The sequence below is a fragment of the Acomys russatus genome, chromosome 13, assembly GCF_903995435.1.
Source record: "Acomys russatus chromosome 13, mAcoRus1.1, whole genome shotgun sequence".
Lineage (NCBI taxonomy): Eukaryota > Metazoa > Chordata > Mammalia > Rodentia > Muridae > Acomys > Acomys russatus.
The window spans coordinates 30443666-30468362 of NC_067149.1; the positions used below are offsets into that span (position 1 = coordinate 30443666).

The following is a 24697-nucleotide window of genomic DNA, read 5'->3' on the forward strand; positions in this document are numbered from 1 at the left end:
ATGATAATGTCTTCTGATCTCCTCTGGCCTCTCTTCTCCATCCTTTAAGTATCTTCACAACAGAGCAATTGTTTGAAAAAACACGTATCTGCGCTGCCATTTCTCTGCTGAGAACATTATATTGGCTTTTCTGTTCAAATCAGACTGAAACCTGAAGTTTCAACAACTCTCCAATATGTGTACATAACTGTCCCTAATCAATCCATTAACACTTTCATTTCCCTGAAATCTGTGCCCCATCTCTCATCCAGGCCAACTGAGGGTATCATGTTTTGCTTCCAACTTTCCCTACTCCCTCACTCATCTTTTCTTTTTCAATGGTTTGCATGCTTAAAAAAAAAAAAAAAAAAAAAAGCTCCGTGTTCTTATTTTTTTCTTACTCTATACTCCTTCTTGTGGTAAGATGTTAGGTTCACAGGGCAGTATTTTTGCCAATGTTTTCATTGACATAACCCAAACACCTATCTCATGAAATGATCAATTTTTTTGTTCTTGAAATAGTAAATAAACAAACTATATCCTCAAATTTTAAGCAAATTTCATTAATATTAAAGGTTATAAAATTAACTTGGACTTCTCTAGAAAAGAACAATTATAATGAATCAGGAGCATTCAAATCACTAACATAATAGCACAAAGTGAAGATAATCATAATATATTTTTATTTCTTATGTCCCAAAATACCAGCCATGTCTAGTCATGTGTCCTGAGCTGGGACAAATAAATACGTAGGAATCATACTCTAGGATTCAAACAAATGTGGATTCTGACTTCACAGTGCCCTATTCAGTGTGAGAACATATATTCAATGTCTTCATTTTATGCTAAATATTGTTAGATAATTCCAATATTAATAAAATGTATTGTGATCAAACACAACCACACCCCCTCTCCTCAATCTCCTCCTATATCTCACCACCTAGTGTCCCCCTCAACTTCATGCACACTCTTTAAGTCCACTGAGTTTCCCTAGAACTGCCAGTACTTGCGTAGGACTTTATATCTTCCTTTAACGAAATATGGTTTACCTTGGACTAAGGCAATCTCTAAGAAAAGCACGCACCTGTCACAACCAAATGTGTTGTGCCATTTGCTTTCCCAAACTGGTTTTCTGCTGTGCAGGTGTAGGTTCCAGCATCAGCCTTAGTCACATTCATAATTTTGAGTCCTCCATCATTTAAAAAAGAAATCCTAGAGTAAACAGAAATCAGAACGACAAATGTGCAAGTCACTCTTTGCATATAAGTGGAACGTTTCTTTCAGAATGCACTGTTTAAAGTAATCATTCATGATATAGACCACCAGTGTACACACACACACACACACATACACACACACATGAGTTAAGCAAGAAAAGATATTTCTCTTTCAATTTGAACTTTACTTGACGTTTATATTCATCTTTGGTTTAATACATTATTATCTCACATTTAATCTTTTCTTAAATAAGTACTTAATACTTATATAATAGGTTACTCATAGGTTATCCTTATAAATGTAGAGAAATTACAACTCAGACATTATATGATTTGCCTTAAATTTAAGATAGTATATGAAAAGCAAGAGCCTGCTTAATGTTTTTCTTTTTCTGCTTATACTTCTTATAAACTATTGTAGTTGCATCCAGTCATTGAAATTTCAATACTCATATATACATATAAACATTCACAGATATATAATATACATAAATGGTCATCTGTGAGCTACTGAAAATGGTGTGCCTTATGGCTTGTGCTCAAATTTGCAATCTTTTTTAAAAATTAATTAATATTTTAAATTTTATATACACTGGTATTCTGTCTGCATGTATGTCTATGAGGTGTCAGATCCATTGGAACTGGAATTATAGACAGTTGTGAATTTCCATGTGGTTACTGAGAGTTGAACTTTTGTCATCTAGTATAACAGCCCATGCTCCTAACCACTGAGCCATCTCTTCAGCCCCTTGCATTCTTAAAGATGTAGCATATGGTCAAAGAGCGGGAATAAGGCAGGAGACGGACTACAGAGAGAAATAAGGGTGGAGATCAGACCTGGGGAGAACAGGAGAGGGAGAACAGAGGGCCCACAGAGAAACGAGAAACTGTGGGTGGGGCATTTGTGTGCCAAGCTGAAGACCCAAGTCAAAATAGGTCCCTGGGAAGTTATCAGAGGGCCTCTAGCTGAGATTCATAGTAGCAGTGGTCATGGAGACAGAAGAGGACACCCTCTAACTAGATAAGACTGCTAGTGGAGGGAGGAGAACAAAACTTTGATCAAAAACCGATAGAACTGAGTTGCGGGGGGATGCCTAGGCAATGACTGCCCCAACCTAAGACCCACCCCCCGGAAGCAAGGTGTCCCTTGACACTATTAATGATACTCTGCTATGCATGCAGACAGGAGCCTAGCCGACTTGTCCTCTGAGAGGCTCCATCCAGCAGCAGTTTGAAACAGATGATGAGACTCACACCCAAACACTGGGAGATGCTTTAGGAAGTCTAGTGGAAAAATGGGGGAAAGGATAAAAGGACCTACAAGTAACAAGAGCTGCACAAGAAGACCAACAGCGTCAACTATTGTGTTTCTGGGATCTGAAGCACCAAGCAAGGACCATGCATGGACTAAGGCTTGGTCCTCTACCTAGATGTAGCTGACAGGCAGCTCAGGCTTCATGTCAATCCATAGTAAGGGGAGAGGGAGATGTCTCTGGCATAGACTCTTTTGCTTGCTTTTTGATCATTTCCCCCCTGATGGGGCACTGCTTTGCTAGGCCAAAGAGGAACAGCACAAATTCAGTCCTGGTGCTGCTTGGTGAGCTGTGGTGGGTTGGCAGGGCTGGGGCAGGGGTGGGTTCCCCTTTTTCTAGGAATAAGGGAGGAGGGGGAGAGGGAGGGTGTAATGGGGAGGAGTGGAGGGAGGGGTCTACAACCAGGATTTAAAGTGAATAAATAAATAAGTTTATAAAAAGATGTAGCATATATCTATTCCATTAAAGAAATTGAAATGAGTGTCTTACATGTAATGTCCTGGGATTACAGTCTGAACAAGACAATAATCTGGCAGTTCCTTTAGGCATTTTAATCTTGAGAGACACAATGAAAGATTAAGGAAATTTGAAAAGTACAGAGTTTGGGGAAGCACTTTGAAGAAAGAGAGGGTGGTATAAAAGGGCACAATTGCTTTAGGTAGCGTTTATAAAGTGGGGGGTCCATTAGCACTGACAGGGAAGAATAGGACAGCGTACTGCCTTGTTTGTCTGATCCTTGTATCTTCATTGCACAACATGTCTACTCAAGATTATAATCTCCTTTTCTGAATGCTTAAACCTTGCATTTCACACATATATGTCTTTTCTTTTCATGATTCATATCTTTAAGCATGTCTGTTGAATCTGTGTAAACCAAAAATAAGCCTTTTCAAATGTTTGTAGCTCAGTGTCAGCATGGCACCCTGTGCAAAACAGTGAATAAATGTCTATACCTTTGGGGTTGTTCAGTAGAGCATGTAGGAGAGATGGTGAGAACATTACATTAAAGCCCCAAATCTCAACCCAATCTCGAAAGACTATTACACACATTTTATGCACATAGTATATATACATTCACTTTGTCACTATGTACACACATATGAATAATGTCACTCTTTGGTATCTACTGGGGATTGCTTTATGATATGCCCAGTGGATATCATGTCTCATATAAGAAACTGTAAAACCTATATAAACATTATAGTTAATTTATTGTCAGAGCGCTTTTACTTAGTACAGTGAAACTAGGATAGGAATAACTATGTTCAGTGCTTAGGGAATAAAGAGAAAATGACCATTTCTGAATATCCAGTACAGCCTCGGTCAGAGAAGCTTCTTACTATGGTGGGTTAATAAATGGAGAGCCATCTTCTGAAATGTTGAGAGTAAGCAACTGTGACTGCTCAGCTACAGCTGCAAAACCTATTAAACCCAGACAGCCCCTACCCATGCTATAGGCTCAGGAAATATGGATGAGGATAAATGAATACTAGAGGCCTGGGATGAGGAAGAACGCTGCAAATGTTGTCCTCCACACATAACATAGCTGTTGCACATGTGAACTCATCGCAGCTGTGCTTACCTTCACAACATTTAGACAGTTAAAAAGTCTAGACAGAGGAAGGAAGGACTCCTAAGGCCCCAGCCACAGCTAAGAAATTACTGGCAGTTGATGGTTACTAGAGGAGAGAAAGCCACGTCTATTCAGGAGTGTAGCCTGTGACAGGTTCTGCAGCCCCCAGTGGATGATGTCATGGTCATGTGCATATAGGTAACATTAATTGGATTCTGTGTTAGAAATAAATGAGCAGGAGGCCAGAAGATTATTAAGTGTTCAAGAACACTAATTACTGTATCAAAGGACATAGATTTGGTTACCAGCACCCACTCACAACAATCCAATTAGTCCTCTTCAGACCTCCAAGAGTACCAGGCATGCACATGGTGCATCTACTTACATTCAGACATACACTCATATGTATCACATATTAGATAAACTAGAAATTAAAAAACTCACTAAAGGGACACATAAAATTGGGAGGAAGATGTGATGGGAGTCCTAGAGGAAGTTGAAGAAGGTGAATCTAGAGGTGTTTTTGATGAAGGCACGTTGCATATACATACATGAAATTTACACAGAGTAAGTTTTTAAAAGGCAGCTTTTCAAAGATTATTTTTTACAAAGTCATCATCATCATCATCATCATCATCATCACCATCATCATCATCATGTGCATGGGTGTTCTGTATGCATGCATTTCTATGTACAACACGCATGTCTGGTGCCCCTGGAGGACAAAAGAGGGTATCAGAAACTCTGGGTCTGGAGTTAGAGTTGGCTGTGAGTTGACACGTGGGTTATTACTAATCAAACCTGGGTCCTCTGCAAAAGCAGTAGTGTTCTTAACAGCCGAGCCATCTATGCAGCCACATCCTTTTCTTTTATTATGCTGATCTGGAACTGGTCAAATCTATGGATGCAAAGCTTGTTTACTCAGAGTACAAAAAGAATCTGTTACACACATATAAATACACGTATATAACCACATGTATCTATGTATACAAACATGTGTGTATGATATTGTGTTGCATTTTATTATATACATCTAAAAAAAGGACACATCAGAAGATCGGATAAAGAGAGTTTAGAAATGACTTAGTTGTGTTTAAGAAAAAGAAACTATCCTATTAGAGCACAAATCAGCAGAGATGGAGAGAATGAGTGTGAAAGGAGGAAGGGACTGGGGACTGGAGAAAAAGGGAAAATTCTTAGAGACAAAAGTCTGAGAAGAGGGAAGGGAAATCAATCAAGGGCACAGTCCCCGTTTATTTTGATCACTAATCCTTCCAGTAAAAAGTGGGAGCTGAGATTATTCCTGTTACTGAAAAAAAGAAAGTAAACTTTTGCTGGCTATTTATAACATATAATGGCAGGACAGACACTGTTCAGAGCTCATGAAGGCCTTTAAATGAAGCCGAGTGCATGTGCTCTGAATCCTAGGATGAAGCTAAAAGGAGAGGACTGGGGTTATTGTCATCTACCTCTTCAGAAACTAGTCAATCTTAAAACAGCAAAAATGCTTCTTACCAATTCAATAAACATTGAGCTAAAGTGCAGAGATGCTGATTTTGGTGCCAAGATTAAGAGAGAATTAGTTTTAGTTATCATTTCATTGTATGAATTTGCATATTTCCAATACCAGTGTACAAAATACCTAGACTTGCCTAATATGTGCTGCAGCTTCTGTTTGAGTCCCAACACCATGAAAAAATAGAGATCAAACAAAACAAATAAAGGAATCCTATGATGTGTTATGTACACTACCATTAATTGAGTAAAGCTATCTGCATGGCCATGTGAAATGAGGGAGAATTTCAGAGGCAAGGACTAAGGTCTCAGAAACCACACAAAGATCTCCAAAACAAACATATTGACTCTCACAGAATGCAAACTATGTGTGTATCATAAAATTTTAAGCTAATTGGGTATTTTCTTCCTAAATTGGTTCTTCTAGTAAGTTCTAAAAGGCCCACAAGGCATTTCACACAACATAAAAATAAACAATATTCAGTAATGGACGGAGTAATTGTTTCTCCATAGAAAACCTTCAATAACCCATGCTTCCCTACAGAGACTCGAAGTGAAAATTGTATACCACTTGACTATAAATGAAATTGCTTTCTAAGCTTTCTGGGAACAGGTTTTTCTGCAAATGGATAGAACTGAAAATGCAGATAACTACAAATAGCTCTGGTCTTGGCCCAAAAAGTTAAATGAAGATGGATGAGATGAACATTCAGAAACATGGTCCTGAAGCTTGCTCTGAGAATTGTGCACCTTAAAGCATGATGGTGTTTTAACTTCGTGATTAGTTTGATAGCACACCTTTATGAGGATTTTTATTGGTCTTTCCTTCTGTAGTAAGAGGTCAATTATTTAATTTAGATTTGAACAGTCAGTGCTTAATTTGGGATAAGGATAAGGTGATGTGATTGCCCTAAACTGCTTTAATGGCCTATGCTGTAATTCAGGGATGACATTGAATTTATGACTTAAAAAAGAAAACAAAACATTTTTCAAACTTTATACTGTTGCCTATGCAACATTGACCTGCACTTTATGATGACATTTAAATACCCATAATAACACAGTATGTGTTTGAATAGGAAAAGTATTGAATCTTCTGCACACCAAGCAGAATTTCTGAAAATATTGTTCTTCCCTGGCATATGATCTGAATATTACAGTAATTTATTCAACTTGAGTTTTAACAAACACACTGCAACTGAACATTTTGTCAGGAAGTACATCTCAGAGGAGATGAGCTCACATGAGATCACAATGATTAAACTGCTACACAGAAAATAACAAGGCTATTTTGGATTGTACTTTCTGAGCACGCATTCCACAAGATGGATGCTTACAATTAGTTGTAGGGGAAAAGTTTTCACAATGCATATATTACAGGATAAATAATAACAGTTAAGAAAAGAAAATATATATTGATCAAAGTATATTAGAAAATAAATGCCAGAGGAAAAGAGCAGACAGTGCTCTTGCCCCCAACCTACTCAGAAAAATAAGTGCTCCCCTTTGGGCTCAAAGATCACTCACAGACAGTATTTAGAAAGATAATGTTAGAGGTTCACCCTTTTAGCCATACCATCTTGGCCTTTCATCTTTTGAATCCAACAGTGTTAGATAGTTAGTCAGACGGTTAGTTAGTGATTCATTGGACAGAAAATTCTCTCAGGAAAAGAGAAACAGAATAAGGAAGACTCAACATTAATCACCCTATCCTTGAGTGAGCATGGGGGTGGCAATATTTGCTTTGTTATTTGCATGATGTACATTCCATGCAGCAGGTCGCTGAGGTGTCGAAGATAGCAAAGGTTGGCTCAAATCAGTAGTTTATGAAAACACTGAGTTCTGGTGCATTAACATGACCTTGTATTTCTAAGGATATGGCCAACAATCTGGGGATATTTCCTTTAGTTTTATTCAACCTTCCTGAATACAAAATGCTTTAAAGTATACGCCTGGAACTAAATGATTTTGCTGAATCAACTGTATTTTTCTAAAATGAACCTAAGGCAATAGTACTAAGATGGCCCAAAAGGTACTTCATTCTAATGGATACCCCTGTACCCCTGTACTTATAACATGTAATGCACAGGCAAGAATAATTTTCCGTTCTTTTAGGTGGGAGAGGGAGGGAGGGAGGGGACAGGAAAATAAGAGTAAGCAGATAACAATTGGGATGTAATGTGGATAATTATAAAAAATTGTAATTATAAAAAATAAATAAACGAGATGTCTGTAAAAATTATAAATAATACCCAGATATATTGAATAAAGAACACAGATTTGAACAAATGGACACAAAAATGTCTGATGGCTCATGTTTTAACAAAAAACTTCAAATAAGATTATTAAGACTCAAAGGCTCTGCATATTCGATGCTATTCTTCCATATTTCAGAGATAAGTCTAATCAATGAAAAGAAAAAATCAATGTGTAAGCTTCATTATTCTATGTAGATAAAGATGGTGGAATCTTGCTTAGGTCAGTAATGATGCTTTACCAATGCATCACCCCAAAATTAGGTATATTAACCTGCGAGCATATGTGAACAACCACAGTGCATCTCTGTAGGAGCAAGTCCTTTACTGCATGATAAGTCTGAGGGAGGATATAGGCACTCTAGGCCTTTGAACATCAAAGATGAAAAGGAAATAATTGAACTCTTTCAGGGTCTTCCACCAACACTGAGAGGGGAGACCATTTTATAGAAAAGGCATGCAGAACTTTTTCTACTATGAGTGTCCCTTTACTTCTGAAATAGAAATCACATCCAATAATAAGACTGAATTATAAGAGACATATTTTTTACATACAAGGGGAATTCCACCAAGTCAATGGTTTCTAGGCTGTGACATTATTTGACTTGCCCTAAATGGGTACATGTTTTGTTTTGTTTTTGGAGCCAGAATTGATCTGTTTTGAGGGTGGGGTATTCCCTTCCCCTATTTTATGCAGTCATGATATGGCTATGAACCACAGTGATCTTTCCTGGTGTAGCTTAGGGATAGATATGTAAAACAAGGTATATTTTCCAATTATAGTGAGTAATGGTTGCTTAGGTGTTGCCTTAAAACATGCAATAAGATTCTATTAGAAATGAATCATAAGGGGCTGGAGAGGTGGCTCAGAGGTTAAGTGCACTGGCTGCTCTTCCAAAAGTCCTGAGTTCAATTCCCAGCAACCATATGGTGGCTCACAACCATCTGCAATGAGATCTGGTGCCCTCTTCTGGTGTGCAGGCATGTATGCAAGCAGAACATAAATATATCTTTAAAAAAAAAAGAAAGAAAAATAATCTGCAAAAAAGAAAAAAAAGAAAGAAATGAATCATAAGGCTTTGGTTTCCTAACAGCTCTTCATGTACTATCAATCTTGATAAAGCATGGACAATATTTTGATGAATAATATTTGAAACAATGACTATTAGGGTCTCTGATAGCACTGAGATTTGTGGTGAAATGTACAAACATAAATTAAGTAATTCATTCTAATACTGGTTGGGACAATAAAGCACAATGCCTATTGCCAAAATATCTGGCACCATCAGTGTTATAGGACATAGCTGTGTAAGACATAGATAGAAGTTAGTAACTGTAATAGCCATACACAAATTCTTGACTACAGTCTCTAAATCCCCAAGGATTCAACTAAAAAATGGTATTTAGTACATAAAATTTCAATAAACACGTTTCTCCAACAAATACCAAGAGTTCAGACAAAATTTTCATATACAGAGAGCAAAGCTTAACCGAACACTAAGTGTGCTCTATTATATGCCCTGCTATTCAATTCTTGCAAGACAGAAGCATCTTGCCCCACTGTTCCAGTCTCGAGGTCATCATCTTTTATGGATATTCATCAACATTGAAGTGGTTCAGTTATAACTTTATTCACTGTCTCCAACATTCTTAGAGCAGAAAGGTCTTTTAGCACTTATGGTATCTTCAGGTCCTCCTGTATAGAACAGACATATGTGTACACATAACAACAATTTTGATACAACTAAGAATAATTCAAGTCTTCTAAGACTCTGTGGACATCAAGTTAAGAACCATTTCTACCATTCAAATATACAGTTATCAAATATGTTTGGGAAGTCTTTACATCATATGCTTCAGTGAGTGTCTTCATTAATAATGTGTCACTCAAGTATTCCAGTTTTGGGAAAGACATTTCTAGGAATAATCTAGTAATGACAATCTCAATGTTCAGGAGTAGGTTCTAGAGATCTAGTAGGTCTTCATAAGAAAGAAACACAAGTATTTACTTCTCTTTATTTTTGGTTTGGGACCTCTACATATACTTGGAGTTCTGACTCTGAGTTTATATTTGATATAGTTTTGATTAGAAGATCATTAAAATATATAAGCAAAAATATTCATGGAAATCTAATTAAATGAGGTGTGGTGTTTGTGGCCCATTTATTCCATAAAAGGTTTGAGCCATTTTTAATATTTGAAGCTTCCTTTGGATAGTAAGAAGAAAGAGAAGCTTCGAAGTGAAATGTAGTTTAAGGATGTTGACTGCTTGTACTATATTTCATAATGTTCTCTCTACAAGTATCTCCTGGCTTTGAATATATGGATATGTATTTCTTGGCTAAGCAAGAGTTGTACATCACCTTATGTAGTTGCTATTATTTCATGTGGATACTGTGGCTGTTAATTAGCCATGCTTTTTTGTTCTGTCCATTTATTGGCGCAAAGCTCTGTGTCAAAATTCTGTGGTCGCATTAAGAAATGGAAGAATGGGCCTATGCTCTACAAATGAACTGCGGACATTCATCCTCTGGGTATTTAAAACCAAAACCAAAACAAACCACAAAGGACTTGGCAGTAGACCATGCTTTGCAATAAGCAATGACGATTCCTTAGTGATGATTTATAACGTCCAAATAAAACTTATATCCTGGGCAACTAGAAAGATGACATAATTTTATGTTCTCAAATATTTTCCTTTATGTATGTGTAGTGCGTGTGTGTGTATGTGTGTTTGTGTGTGTGTGCACGTGTGTGTCTATGAATGAATGATATGGCACTTGCATACCATGCCATATCACGTATAGTGGTCAGAAGACAAAATGGATATGCATTCTCACCTTCCACCTTGTTTAAGACCAGGTCTCTCTTACTCTTCACAGCTATGCACAGCAGACTGGCCAGCCTGTGCCTTTTCAGAGATTCTTTTGTTTCCATATCCTACCTCCCGATAGGGATCCTGACATTAGAAAACCCTGCTCTATTGAATTTGACTTTTTTGTTTGCTTGCCTACCCTTCTTTTAGTAAGAACATCCTGATCTCTTTTTCCCTTCTTCCACTCCTCTCAGTACCTCCTCCCATCCCACACCCTACCCCAGTAACCCCAGGCCCCAGATTCACTTCTTTTCAGCTTCCTTTCAGAAAAGAGTAGGTCTCCTAGGGATGTGAACAAGATACAATAAGATGAGGCACAAACCCTCATAGTAGAGCTCAGCTAAGCAATGCAAAAGGAAAAGGGTCCTAATGGTAATCTAAAGAGTGAGAGGTGCCCCCAGTTCCACTGTCAGGAGTCCCACAAGAACATGAAGCTACACAACCATAACCTACATGCATAGGACGTGGCGCAGACCTATCCGTACTCTGTGACTGCTGCTTCACTCCGTGAGCTTCTACAGGCCTTGCTTAGTTGATTCCGTTGCCCATGTTCTCATGGTATGCTGACACCTCTGATTCCTACACTCCTACCCCTGGGCTCCTACATTCTGCAGGGGTCTTTGAGTTCCAAAAGGAGGGACGTGATGGAGACATCCATTTGGGGGCTCTCAACTTTTATATGGGTTCTGACTACAGCTTGCCAGACTTGCATGAGCATTGTTATACCCACTGAGCTATCTGTCCAGCTCCTTTGTATGTACTTTCACATGTTTCAAAAATATTTTGAGAGTCATAAGCCTAGGAAATAAGCCTTATGATAGACATAAAACTAGAAAATAGAGTTACACAAAGTTATTCAAACCAGCTGAGGTAATAAAGAAATAATAAATATAATGAAGTATAAGATTCTGTAATTATATAACCTAGAAAAAAATAAGACTTCTATTAAATTTTAGACTCCTATGGTTTTACCAATTAAGTCAATTAATAATTACTATGGAAAATAAAGTGCCTAAAACTTATACTGTATTAATATTCAAGTTATTTCTTTGTTTAAAAGTTTCAACTTTAAAAAGTGATGAAAAAATTGACGAAGAGGCTCAGCAGGTCACAGCACTTGCCTACAAGTCTGACAACTCAAGTTGAGTTTGATTCCTAGTGCCCATAAAATAGAATTGACTCCTGCAAGGTGTCCTCTGACCTTAACAGTGTGCCATGGCATTTGTAAGTACACGTGTACACCCCTCTCACATACAATAAACATATAAGTGAGTTAGAAAAAATTCTCCTTTAGAAATGTGAGGAAACGTTACACATTCTATCTCAATCGTACTTGTTTTTTCAGAACTCTAGACTAAGAAAAGGTCTTTTGAAAAAATATTTTAAACTTCTATTTACTACAAACACAGCTTTAGCAATGAGAATAGAACTTGAAAATATGAAAGTCAATAAACACAGCAGGAAACAGGTCATAAAGCAGGAAGGTTTTTTGTTGTTGTTTGTTTTTGTTTTAATTGAGTTTGAAAAGCCTGGAGAAATGTGCCTTAATGGACTAACTCACGAGAATAAAAACAGTAACAAATAATAAATAACTATGTATCAGAATGTGGAAGATGAAAAGTATTACCACTATGAATGTTTGTTTCCATTTATAAATGTGTGGTAACAATGGTATCCACCCAACCATTCATTGGACTGACCCTCTGACCACACAGTCACCTGTCCATTCACTCACCCTCCTTCTGTGAAAAGGGTCAGAGACAGGAAAGTATACTAAGTGCAATACTATTCATATTTTAAATAGGTAATCATAAATAGAAACATATAAAAATCAATTTTATACATTCCCAAGAAACAGTTGCCATCAATTAAGTGAAGAAATATTGGCTCTTTTAAGATATGGGAAGCTATCCAAGAAAGAATAAAATTAACATCAACAAATATTTGTTGAGTGCTTATAGTGCATTCTATGCTTTTACTAATACAAATATTAGTAAGAATTAGAGCCTGTGCTTAAAACATTGGAAATCTAATAGCCATATCCATATTCATATAGTTCATGCATAACCACCCCTAAAATACAATCAGAGTATATGACAATTTACGTCAGGGTTGCATATCCATCAAGCTGTCCTTGCATTATACACAATATCCTATTCTTGACTTCTGGTACTGTGCCCTGCATCAAGCTTCCTGCAACTTCTACTCTGATAACCAAAGATGTCTCCTAGTAAGATCCACTGCTTCCTTCCTCCATACATTCAACTTTCTCTAAAATACATAGCCATATCAACCTTTGCTGTCAAATTCAAACATCTCCCATTTTAAGGAATGCAATTTTTTTCATGATTTATAAAGATTCCCATTTCTGGACTTTATTCAGCAGGAGTCCTGTTTTATGATTCTCTCCTTTAACATTTGACCCTTTGTCACACTAGTCTTCACATTGATGCCTCATAATCCAACCTTATTTCCATCTCAAGGCCTTTTTTCTAGTTGAGTCTTTCTCCTGAAAGATATTTTTTTTTATTCCAGAACTTCTTTTTTTTTTTTTTTAACTTATTCCTATTTCACCTCTTCCTTGTGAAAGCTCTGTGGAGAAGAGACATGTCTTTCTTCCTTGTCCTAGATCCTCAAACTGAGCATCCAACATGACACATGATAGGTATGATAGAAAGCACTTCACAAGGTGGACACAGTACAGTTTCCAAACTTGCATGCTTCTCTGGAGTCATTTCTGCCCCCATTCAGAGATTCATCAGTGAGTGAGTGGACATAGAGAATGTGGTTGGGGCTGGAAAGATGGCTCAGTAGTTAGGTGTTTCCTTAGTTAAAAGTGCTTACTGTTTTGCAAAGGACCAGGATTCAGTTTCCAGCACCCATAAGGCATCTCAAAAAAGCCTATATCTCCACTTGCAGGGGATTTGATTCCCTATCTGACCTCTGCAGGCTTCTGCACTCATACGGTACATGGTACACTATGTGCATTCAAAAAGACACACACACCTGATAGGTTTATATGTGGGTTTTAAAAAAAGAGAATTCGTCAATAAATTACGTGAAATAACATTCAGCCAACAAAAGAAGTAAAACCCTGACATTTATAGTAATATAGATAACACTAAAAAGATATTATGCAAAGTAAAATGACATAGATGGTAAAAGCTAAATATTGATAATAACACATATGTGAATTTTTCAATAAGACAAACCAGAGGTTAGGGCAGTCATTGTTAGGGATTACAGAAAGGGCAAGTAGATGTTGAGTGCAATGGTCCAGTTGTACAGAATGAATAAGCTGAAAACTTCAGTGTATGACGCAGAGGTTATGGTTAATGTTTATACACCTAAAACTTGCTAAGAAAGTTGATATTAAGTATGTTTATCAAGTGCCTAAACATTAGAACTGGGTGAGGCAGTAGACATATTGATTAATTAGACTGCAGCATTTACAAATGCATACATATATCAAAATGTGACCTCATATATCTTAGATACATATAATTTGTCACCAATGAAGCAAAATCAAAAACAAATAAAAATACACAAGTGACAGAAAGAAAATCTAAAATTTTTCCTTTGAATTTTAGTAACCAGTGAACTACAGGAAATTTGACACTTGTGCCCTTGAAGAGCTCTTACAGACTAGATCTGTAGGTCACCTAAAATCCCTGTTTTAAAGGCTTGGTCCCTAGCACTGTGATGTTGATGGTTGGTGAGACCTTTACAACGTAGGTCTCAGCCCCTGGGAGGGTCCTTTCTGTTGAGGCCATGATCTCAGGAGACTGTGAATGCTGCCCTTTTTATTATCTTCATGCAAGGTGACTGTCTTGGATCTACATGTGCTGCTATGGTAGAAGGAGAAAATTGATTCCTAAAAGTTGTCCTCAAACCTCTGTATGCACTTAGTAGCACACATGCTTATTTACTTGCTTGTCCTGAAGTAAGCAAATAAAAACTGTGCACAAGACAACCATATGTCCACTTGTACTCCATTGTGACTGTGGTGCACCATCAGGATGAGCTTAAGATGAAACAGCTCCTTCCTCGGCCATAAACATGTTAGTGAAGAAAATGGAAATGCACTTTTGTACAGCTGTATTAAGATTGTCATTTGTTTGAACCATGCATGTGAGGAGGGATCCAGAGCATCGACTGAGTTGTGTATAAGCACATGTGTGAGTTCTGTGGTTTACTGAGAAATTCTACAGGCCAAATGAATGTTATGTAGGTAGAAATTGTGAATCAGTAAGTCATTTAAGTTGGGTGCTAATGGTTGTTAGCATTTCTGAAAATAGGCTGACTTGAAGAGGATTCTGATACCATGAACTTTCAGACTCATGGATCAGTATTCCTTTGCCAAAGTCATAAACCTGATAAAAGGTTTCTTTAAGCACCCCTAACTTTCATAATCCATACAATCTACCTTGAACTATGGATTTAACCATCTCACTGTAATCACAAAACTTAACTGATGCAATTTGATAGACCATTTGTCAGCAATTTTTTAAAAATAATACCGTCCCAATAGGATGCCTTCCCCTCTGTCCCAGTTTCCTGGTAAGTGAAGGCTTTTGTGGGACATGCCCCTTGGGCTAGTATGCAGATATAAGTGAGTATATACCATTTGATTCTTTCTGCTTCTGGGTTAACTCACTCATTATGATCATTTCTAGCTCAATCCATTTATCCACAAATTTCGGGAATTCCTTGTTTTTAATAGCTGAATAGTATTCCATAGTGTATATGTACCACAGTTTCTTTATCCACTCTTCTACTGAGGGACATTTAGGCTGTTTCCATGTTCTGGCTATTATGAATAAGGCTGCTATGAACATGGCTGAGCAAAGTTTCTTGTTGTGTGCTGGAGCATCTTCTGGGTATATTCCAAGGAGTGGAATAGCTGGGTCTTGAGGAAGCCCTATTCCCATTTTTCTGAGATAGCACCAGATAGATCTCCAAAGTGGCTGTACTAGTTTGCATTCCCGCCAGCAATGAAGGAGTGTTCCTCTCTCCCCACATCCTCGCCAGCATGTGGTGTCGCTTGAGTTTTTGAAAAGCCTTCACTTACCAGGAAACTGGGACAGAGGGGAAGGCATCCTATTGGGACTCTAAATGAGAGACGCATGAGAGAACAGCAAAATAAAAGGATACAGAGGGTCCTAGAAATCTATAAGTAGAACAATATGATAGGCAGATTTGGGCCCAGGGGTCCCGCTCAAACTAAGGCACCAGCCAAGGACAATACAGGAGGTAAACTTTACACCCCTTCCCAGATCTAGCCAATGGTCAGAATATTCTCCACAGTTGAGTGGAGAGTGTGATACGACTTTCTCACGTACTCTGGTGCCTCACATTTGACCATGTCCCCTGGAGGGGGAGACCTGGTGGCACTCAGAGGAAGGACAGCAAGTAGCCAAGAAGAGACTTGATAGCCTATGAGAATATATAGGGGGATGTCCCCCTCAGGAACAGTCATAGGGGAGGGGAATAATGGGAAAATGGGGGGGGGGAGGAATGGGAGGATACAAGGGATGGGATAAACATTGAGATGTAACAAGAATAAATTAATAAAAAAAAATAATAATACCGTGATGGAATTTGTTTCCTTAGAGTTTAAATCACACAGAAGTCAGTTCATCACTCCTGAAAAAGAGGCTTATTATTTTTTTTACTTCTATGTTGACCTGAATTATGTTATCTTTAAGATATCCAAATAATGCTAAGAAAAAAGACAAGTCATATTAAAGTTCTCCAAAGCACCAGCACGAGTCACCATAGTGCCTTTTATATGTTATCTTATCATTGTGGCTGCTGCCCTATGATATAAACAAAGCCCACGAATAAAAGAAATCTGATGAAGACAGAGTCATAAATAATGTGTTTAAATACAATTTTTTTCAGCTCATCCCTTGCCAAGTGACTCGAGTGAATGCTGCCCAGCAGATTTATGAAGGCTACAAATGTAGGAAGATTCTTGACTCTGGTTTATATAACACAAAGCCAAGAGTCAAGATTTTGGCAAATGCTCTGCTATCACATGGTGCGTAAGTGGCAGAACAAGATATGACCCCAGCTTCCTTATGCTAAAATTAACTAAGAAAGCAGATAAGCTTTATATTAGCTTCTTCTGACATGGTGAGTAATGTCAGTAATCAGCGGCATGTTGCTTGGCAGTACATGCTATAAACATATACACAGGGAACACAAGTTCTTTTGTAACTCAGTGAAATGTACAGACTGTGGTGAATATTTTCTTACAGAATATAGCAAAAAAAGGCTATGTTTTTATGGCTTTTGTGAATCCCATTGTAAATGAAGGTCTTGGATTACATGATCTTCACTGTTTTCACTCATAAATCTCATGGGGAATTGGAACATGAGAAAAGTAGATCTTCCTTCTTATCCTTTCAGCAAAAACTAAGGGGACATGGAAGTCTGTGCTGAAAAAGCAAAACCAATCTGTCCAAGATTTAACAGTTAGCAATGACCCCTTCTCTTTGAAAATGTCCCTGTTTGTAGAATAAATTATATTATCACTTTAATCATATATTCTACCTCAGTATAATTACTTTGTTGGTTTTCCACTTTGAAAGCTCTTGATGTTTCATAGTCATCTCAGTGTCAGCTACTCACCCCAGCACAGAATAAAGATGTGACAAATTAGTGGATATCATGGAGCATCGTCTCTCCAAGCAATTGCCAGGGACATCAACTTCTCATCAACCGGCAACTGCTTCCTTAAAGTGTCAGCATCACAGGCATTAAACAAAATTCTCCTTTAATCTTCAAAGGTAGATGTTAGAAATTGATTTGCAGTTAAAAATATAGGAGGCAAAAGCTTCTCTGAGATCTTAGTGGTGAGCAGAGGGCAGATTACTTGAAATTCGCTGAGTTCCCTTTTACCTGAGAGAGCTATAAGGGATCTGCTCTTAAGTGGGTGGATGACAAAAGAAGAAAATGAAGAAGAGGAAGAAGAAGAAGAAGAAGAAGAAGAAGAAGAAGAAGAAGAAGAAGAAGAAGAAGAAGAAGAAGAAGAAGAGAGAAAGAGAGAGAGGGGGCAGAGAGAGAGAGAGAGAGAGAGAGAGAGAGAGAGAGAGAGAGAGAGAGCCGAGAGACAGAGAGGCAAAGAGCTTCTAGGCCCTTAGGGTACATGGAGCAATGGCAAGTTGGAAAAGGCAGGGTCCCAAAGGCCCAAAGGCAGGCTAAATACATACATACATACATACATACATACATACATACATACATACATACATACATACATACATAGGAAAAGAAAAAAGAAAACAGATAAGTCAAGGACTAGGCTTTTTTTTTTTTTTTTTTTTTTTTTGTATAGCAAAAAGGGAAAAGGCTCTACAGTGAGCAGAGAGAAGCCAAGAAACACAGTGAGGAAATATGGAGGAGACATAGCTAGAACTTATTTGTCCAACATCTTGAGTCAAGGGGAATCGCCATGACTCACTATCTAGGTAGTAATGGCTTTCATAGGCATATTATTATTGGAAACAGTGTCCTTTAGAAAGGGCCCTCACTCTGACACAACTATTCTGGTGCTGAAAAGCGTTTAAATTCTCCTTGTAAGTTTCTCATTCAGTCGTTTGACACGACTACTTGGGACCATTTTCTCAGGGTTTTAAACTAGTCAGTATTAGTCACAAAGATAAAATGAAATGATCATGTCATGGGAATATCCATTACTAGTATGTCTTTATCACAAGAATATACATATTAAGTGTAACAGAGGGATATGATTCTATAGAAGGATAAGGTAAAATAGTTAGATAAGGTCTTCAAAAATCTCAGAGATATACATACAGAATATGGTATTTAAAGATTTTTTTTTATTATTTTAAAAATTCTTTGGAAATGAAAGAGGTTAACTACTGGCAACACTCAACCTACCTCAAAGAAGATGATGAGCATGAAAGAACCTCCTTATGAAGATGGCTTCAAATGTGGCAAACAGGCCACTGGGAAGCTGTACTTCTTTCTATCACAGACAGACGTCTACCTAAAAATGGGCACGCTTGGATGCAGACAGAGTTGACGGAAACTCTCTGAAGACTGGGTAAGCAAGTCCTCAATAGTTCTTGCCTCACAAATATATCTGTCAGATATATTGGGCCCAAAGGCTGAAGATGATGATCCAATGTTATAGAGTTTTGGGTGACTATTCAGGAAGCAAACTGTCTCTGCCATCTTCTCATTTTTGGAAGCTACTAACTTGCACTCCTTGTATACTCAGGTAATTAATTTTATTCCTTCTCAAATCTCTGATGGGGTTGAAGACCAGATAGCTTAGTTTTAAAAATAAGCTTAGCTGTTTAAGAGTTAAGATGTTTTTCAGTCTAGATAGCTGTTTTAAATTGATAATGATGAGATATGATAGATATGGATTTACATTCAGAGTTTTAGATGCACCAAGATAGAAAATGTGTTTTCTTCAAGGCTTCCAAATACAAATAGGCAAACACTGACTGTAACATTTATATAGTTCCTGATTGTTTTGCAGTTCTTCTTGCTGTGGGTAGTTTGTTGTATATATGTACAAAAATATAAATGTATATGTAAAAATTAAAAAAGAAATTGCATGTAGATTTTATTTAAAGTATAGTTTATATGAGCATAAATCACACTTTTTGATGTTCAGGCCTGTGAGTTCTAGCAAATGAAAACAGTCTCGTAAGTAGTATTTATAGTAAGCAAGAATTACATCTACCTTTCCACTAACTAGTCCTTAAACCCCAAAGTCAAACTTGGCAGCTGACCACAATTATAACTCCATTTGGTCTGCAAAGAAGAACCTTCTCTAGGAGGTATTATATTTATGAAGTAAATTTAAGGCCAGTTTCTATAGGCAGAAGATGCATTGTGAATTGGTTCAAATGGTTGTAAAGACTATCTAGCTTACAGTTCTTCATATTTTAGATATAGCTTTACTATTTCTCTAAAAAGCATTTCCATTTCTATAGTATTAAATGCTGAGTAGAATATCTGTAATGGTTTTAATGAGTTTAAATAGGAGTAATGGGCCATTCATGACTTTCTTTTCAACTGGGGCTATTTCAATAAAATATTTACTACTATAAGCAATGGCATTCACATGAAAGGCCTAATTTTCAAAAATAATTGTCCAATGCATTTTAAATACCATTAAGTGACAAAGAAAAAAGCTGCATATTATCTCAAATATGTCAACTAGTTATTTCTTCTCGTAAACCATGCCTCTTCATATACTCCATACTTGTTTTCAATTTTACTTTGCTTAAAGAAGACAAAAGACCCAATTTAACTTGTATCTCTTGAACACACATGATTTTAAGAAGATAAATAAGTGGGAGGGCAGTTAAATATTGATACCTGGTAAAAATACTGTAGGATGCTAAAAGCGAGAGGGCATTTCTTTCAGAGAACTGTTTCCTGTGGTCTTCTACAGTCATGAATGATATAAGAAATAAGTCTCTACTCAATATTTAATACTTGCACATTTGAGGTTTGGAATAGTTTGTTATAGGCCAAATGAAACCAACCTTTACTTAATAAATTATATTATGAAAATCTACTTATACCTAGGGTATCCATGAGTTTCAGAGTACAATGTATATCCTCTTTAATTAATGATATATGACTTCATAGGTTATTATGTCCACTACTCCAGCTTAGCTATACAGTCTAAGTTTATAAAGATGTCAAATTTCCCCAGGTCTTTAATAAGGTAAAACTTCAAATTGATATTATCCATCCATCCATTCATCCATCCATACATCAATTCTTCCATTGGTCCATCCATTCACCTGCCTGCCCACTTGCCTGTCTACCCAGCCACCCAGTAACCTAGTCACTCCCCCATCCATCCATCCATCCACCCATCCATCCATCCATCCATCCATCCATCCATCCATCCATCCATCCACCCATGGTCTGTCTGTCTGTACATCTAACTATCCAGCTGGCCTGGTAACAAAAACTTCAAATTTAACAAGTTTCTCATTAAATGCAGCATATTTGCCTCAACTTTTTCTGTAAGTTTCTCTGTATCATTGACTTTGCCTAACATGATCCCTGATGCCTGAACCAGAAATCTAGGACTCATCCCTAATGTATATCTTTTTATCATATCACAAATACAGTCAACTATTGTCAAGTTAAGCTTTTTCCAACTCTTCCAGTCTTCTCTGTACTCCTGCTGCTATTGGTGCAGCTATGAGCTATGGTCCTACTATTCTCTCTCTGTCTCTGTCTCTCTCTCTGTCTCTCTCTCTGTCTCTCTCTCTCTCTCTCTCTCTCTCTCTCTCTCTCTCTTTCAGGTTGGTAGATCAATAACTGAATGTTGATGTCAGCCCTCCACATCCCTCAGTCCACCAACTGCTACTGTTGGTCTTATTTTAATCCTTTCCCTTTGCTTTATTATATTGCATTCCAATGCTCATGAATAAATGCCAAACTCCTTAAGCTAGTGTGCAATGTGCATGAATGACCCTGGCTTACCTCCACAGCTCATCCACATTTCCTCTACTCTGTCATTTCTCACTAGAGGTGCATTGGGCACTTGGTTACTAAAAAAGCTAGAGTAAAGCATAAACAGCATTATAGTATTAATAAGATATGGGACATCCAGGGTAGAATATAAGTTATGGTAGTTCCAGTGATACAAATGGAGCTAATGCCCTTAGGTGAAATGTTGAGAAGAGCTGCCTAAAGGCATTATTTAAGCAGCAGAGAATAGACCCCTATGAACTTTTCTGCCACCTTAAACTTAGTACAATGTAGTTCTCAGAACAGAGAGAAATTAAGTTATTATTTATAAATTACCAAGTCTAAGGTATGCCATTACAACAGGTGGATCAATTTCAAACAATATTGTAGAGAAATGTCAATTCAGAACATGGCTGTTCTGTGACGAGATCACATCCAAAAACCTTCTAGGTATATGTGATCCAGATGGCAAGAGTTCATATACAAACATCTTGTAGGTCTGTGTGATCCAGCTGGAATACAAACATGACTTTAATCCAGGAGACAGAGACAAACATATGTTGGCTATGTTTCTTAACAATTAAACTTTATTATACAACCCAACTAGCTTACACAAGAAGGAAACAAGGTTAAAGGGACAAAAGAGTGAACCTTCCAGTATCCGTTCCATGGGATGGGTCCTTAGGTGTCTCTCTGGCCCGTGTGCTGGTCCAGCCTGTTTGCCGTTCCACATGCACTCAAGCCCTGTCTAAGCTTGTTATTATTTTCTCCTTCCCACCTGCCTGAGTCACGTGGGAAGGGTGGTCCCCCTCTCCCGTTGAGGGTCAATTAGAAAAACAATAGTCCAGGTGGGGTTCCCAGGTCTGCTTCCTGAATTCCAGGCCCAGGATGGCTCCACTCAGTCTTTCACAAGGTATTCACGGGGTACCCCAAGGGTAAAGCCCGCCAAGATTGCTTTCACCTGTAACAAGGCTTAATCTTTCCCACAAACGTATCTGAGTTCAAGGCCAGCCTGAATAGAGCAAGTATCAAGTAAAGAAAAGCTTAGATCCAGGCATGGTGATACATGCCTTTAATCCCAAACAAAAGTAAAGTTAGTCTGTAGAAAGAAACATCCATGTTTGAAAGTGATGTCTAGTTGAGTGACAAAAAAGGTGACAAATCAGAGAAGATTTGATAGAACAGGATATGCCCAACTCTCAGGAGAAGAGAATGGAAAGGGAAGCTACTTAAGAAGCAGTTTCAGAGAGAGGAGGCAGTTTTTAAATTTTTAATTTATTATCGTGTATTCAGATTATATGCTGATTGTTATCCCTCCCCTGTATTTTCCCTTTCCCACCCTCCCTCCCTCTTCCACTCTAATCCCCTCTCCTAGACCTCTGACAGAAGGAGACTTCCTACCCCACCATATGAACCACAGCCTATCAGGCCTATCCAGAGAGCGTGCTTCCCCTTCCTTTGTGTGCTCTCTGGGCCTCCCACACAAAGGGGAAGTGATCAAATCTGGGGCACCAGAGTTCATGTCAGAGGAAGTCTTGGCTCTGCCGACAACTATGGAGAACGAACTGTCCATTGGTTAGATTCAAACAGAGGGTCCTGGTTTACTGCATGCATTGTCCCTTGTTGGTGCAACAGTTTGTGCAGCGCCGCCCCTGGTCCAGATCCACTTGCCTTGCTAGTCTCTTTGTGGGGTCCTGAACCATCTGGGTCCTTCCATCCGCCCATTCTTCCACACCACTCTCATCACTCCAACAGGAGTCCAGCAGTGAGTCCCAGCAACTGTCCCAATCCCCCACTGGGTGGAGTCTCCCAGAGGACATCTATGTTGGGCTAATATCCACTTATAAGTGAGTATATACCATGTGTGTCTTTCTGGGTTCTAGTTGGGATGTGGAGAAAAGGAAACACTCCTCCATTGCTGGTGGGAGTGCAAACTTGTACAACCACTTTTGAGATCAATTTGGCACTTTCTCAGAAAACTGGGAATAGTGCTTCCACAAGACCCAGCCATACCACTCCTGGGCATATACTCAAAAGATGCTTCACCATACAACAAGGACATTTGGTCAACTATGTTTATAGCAATGTTATTCATAATAGCCAGAATCTGGAAACAACTTAGGTGTTCCTCAACTGAAGAATGGATAAAGCAACTGTAATACATTTACACAATGGAATACTACTCAGCTATTAAAAATGAGAAAATCTTGAAATTTTCAGGCAAATGAATGGAACTAGAGAAGATCATCCTGAGTGAGCTAACCAAGACCCAGAGAGGAGGCAGTTTTACCAGGACAGAAATAGAGAGATGGGTTGCAGAGAGAGAACTCAGGTGAAGACGGAACATGCCAGAAAATGTGAAGATGCCAGAAGATTAGAGCAGATTACTTACTTAGTTTTGGGACAAGAAGAGCAATTCTGGGCTGAGAAAGACGCCTGATTAAATAAATTATCTGGGAGAGGGGTTTGAGGCACAATAGCTGAGTTGAACCTGCTAGCCCAGATCTCAGGAAGAACAAGTGGGGTGAGCTCATTAAGCAGTAAGTCTCAGAGGCTGAAAACATTCTAGGGCTTAGGTTAGATTTCATGGAGTCTAGAAGCTTCCAGGACTAGGTTAGCAGAAGAAAGCAGTAAGCCTCCCAGACAACAAATGGATGAGGAGAGTAAAAGTTACTTTTACAAAATATCCACCCTTGCTGGTCCCTGGACCTGTACATGCTGCTGGGTCTGGTTGGAGCTTTCTGCTCTTGCATGCCCCTTGTATCTTTCAAGGTTTGCTATAGATGTTGTATAAACTTGATCCGCATGTGGAGCTGGGACCTTCCCCAGCAAACCTCTCAATAACCTATACTTTACCAATGGAATTTGGATGTAACTATTCCATGACATGCCTGGCCACTGAAAAGCAATAAGTAATATCAAGTAATTTTATGATATAAAGCAAAATCTCATGTCTGACATGTATCCAGGACTCAAACTATCTTCACATGTATAAATGAAATGTGAGCTTAAGAGCCCAAGAATTGGTATTTACACTTTAAGCACCATTGCCTATTGCAGTCAGTCTTCCTTTGAGGGCTGCTGGGCAGAAGACCATGCATATTTTTAGCCGGGAATGTTCCTCAGGCTCAGTGGCAACAGTTCTCAGTTCAAAATGACTTAGCAGTTGCAGCGGGGGGGGGGGGGGGTTGTGTCTCACAAATGTTGATTCAATATTCAAAGTTGACTAATAATTCTAAAGCTATGATTGTGCTGACATACAAAAACTGACAAACTGAGTGGATAGAATTAGGTTAATATATTGTATGATTTATACAGTCATATTTATCACCCTATATAATTAATAAATGTCAAAATCTTATCTTCTAAAAATCTAATTTAGGCTTTGAATGACACTTTAATTACAGATTATTTGCTTATTAGAACTGCATTTGTGGCCTGGGATGTTCCTTAATGACACAGATCTCAACAATTATGCACAATTCAGT

The 24697-nt window shown here is 38.1% G+C and overlaps 1 protein-coding gene across 1 annotated transcript in view; it reads right to left on the reverse strand.

Annotated features, from left to right (window-relative positions):
• The window catches only part of Cntn3 (contactin 3), a 357126-nt gene that overhangs the window by 71477 nt on the left and 260952 nt on the right, over window positions 1–24697 (reverse strand). The window contains exon 12 of the mRNA XM_051155002.1: window positions 1064–1191. Coding sequence (XP_051010959.1) covers window positions 1064–1191 — 128 coding nt within the window. The remainder of the gene's footprint in view (window positions 1–1063; window positions 1192–24697) is intronic.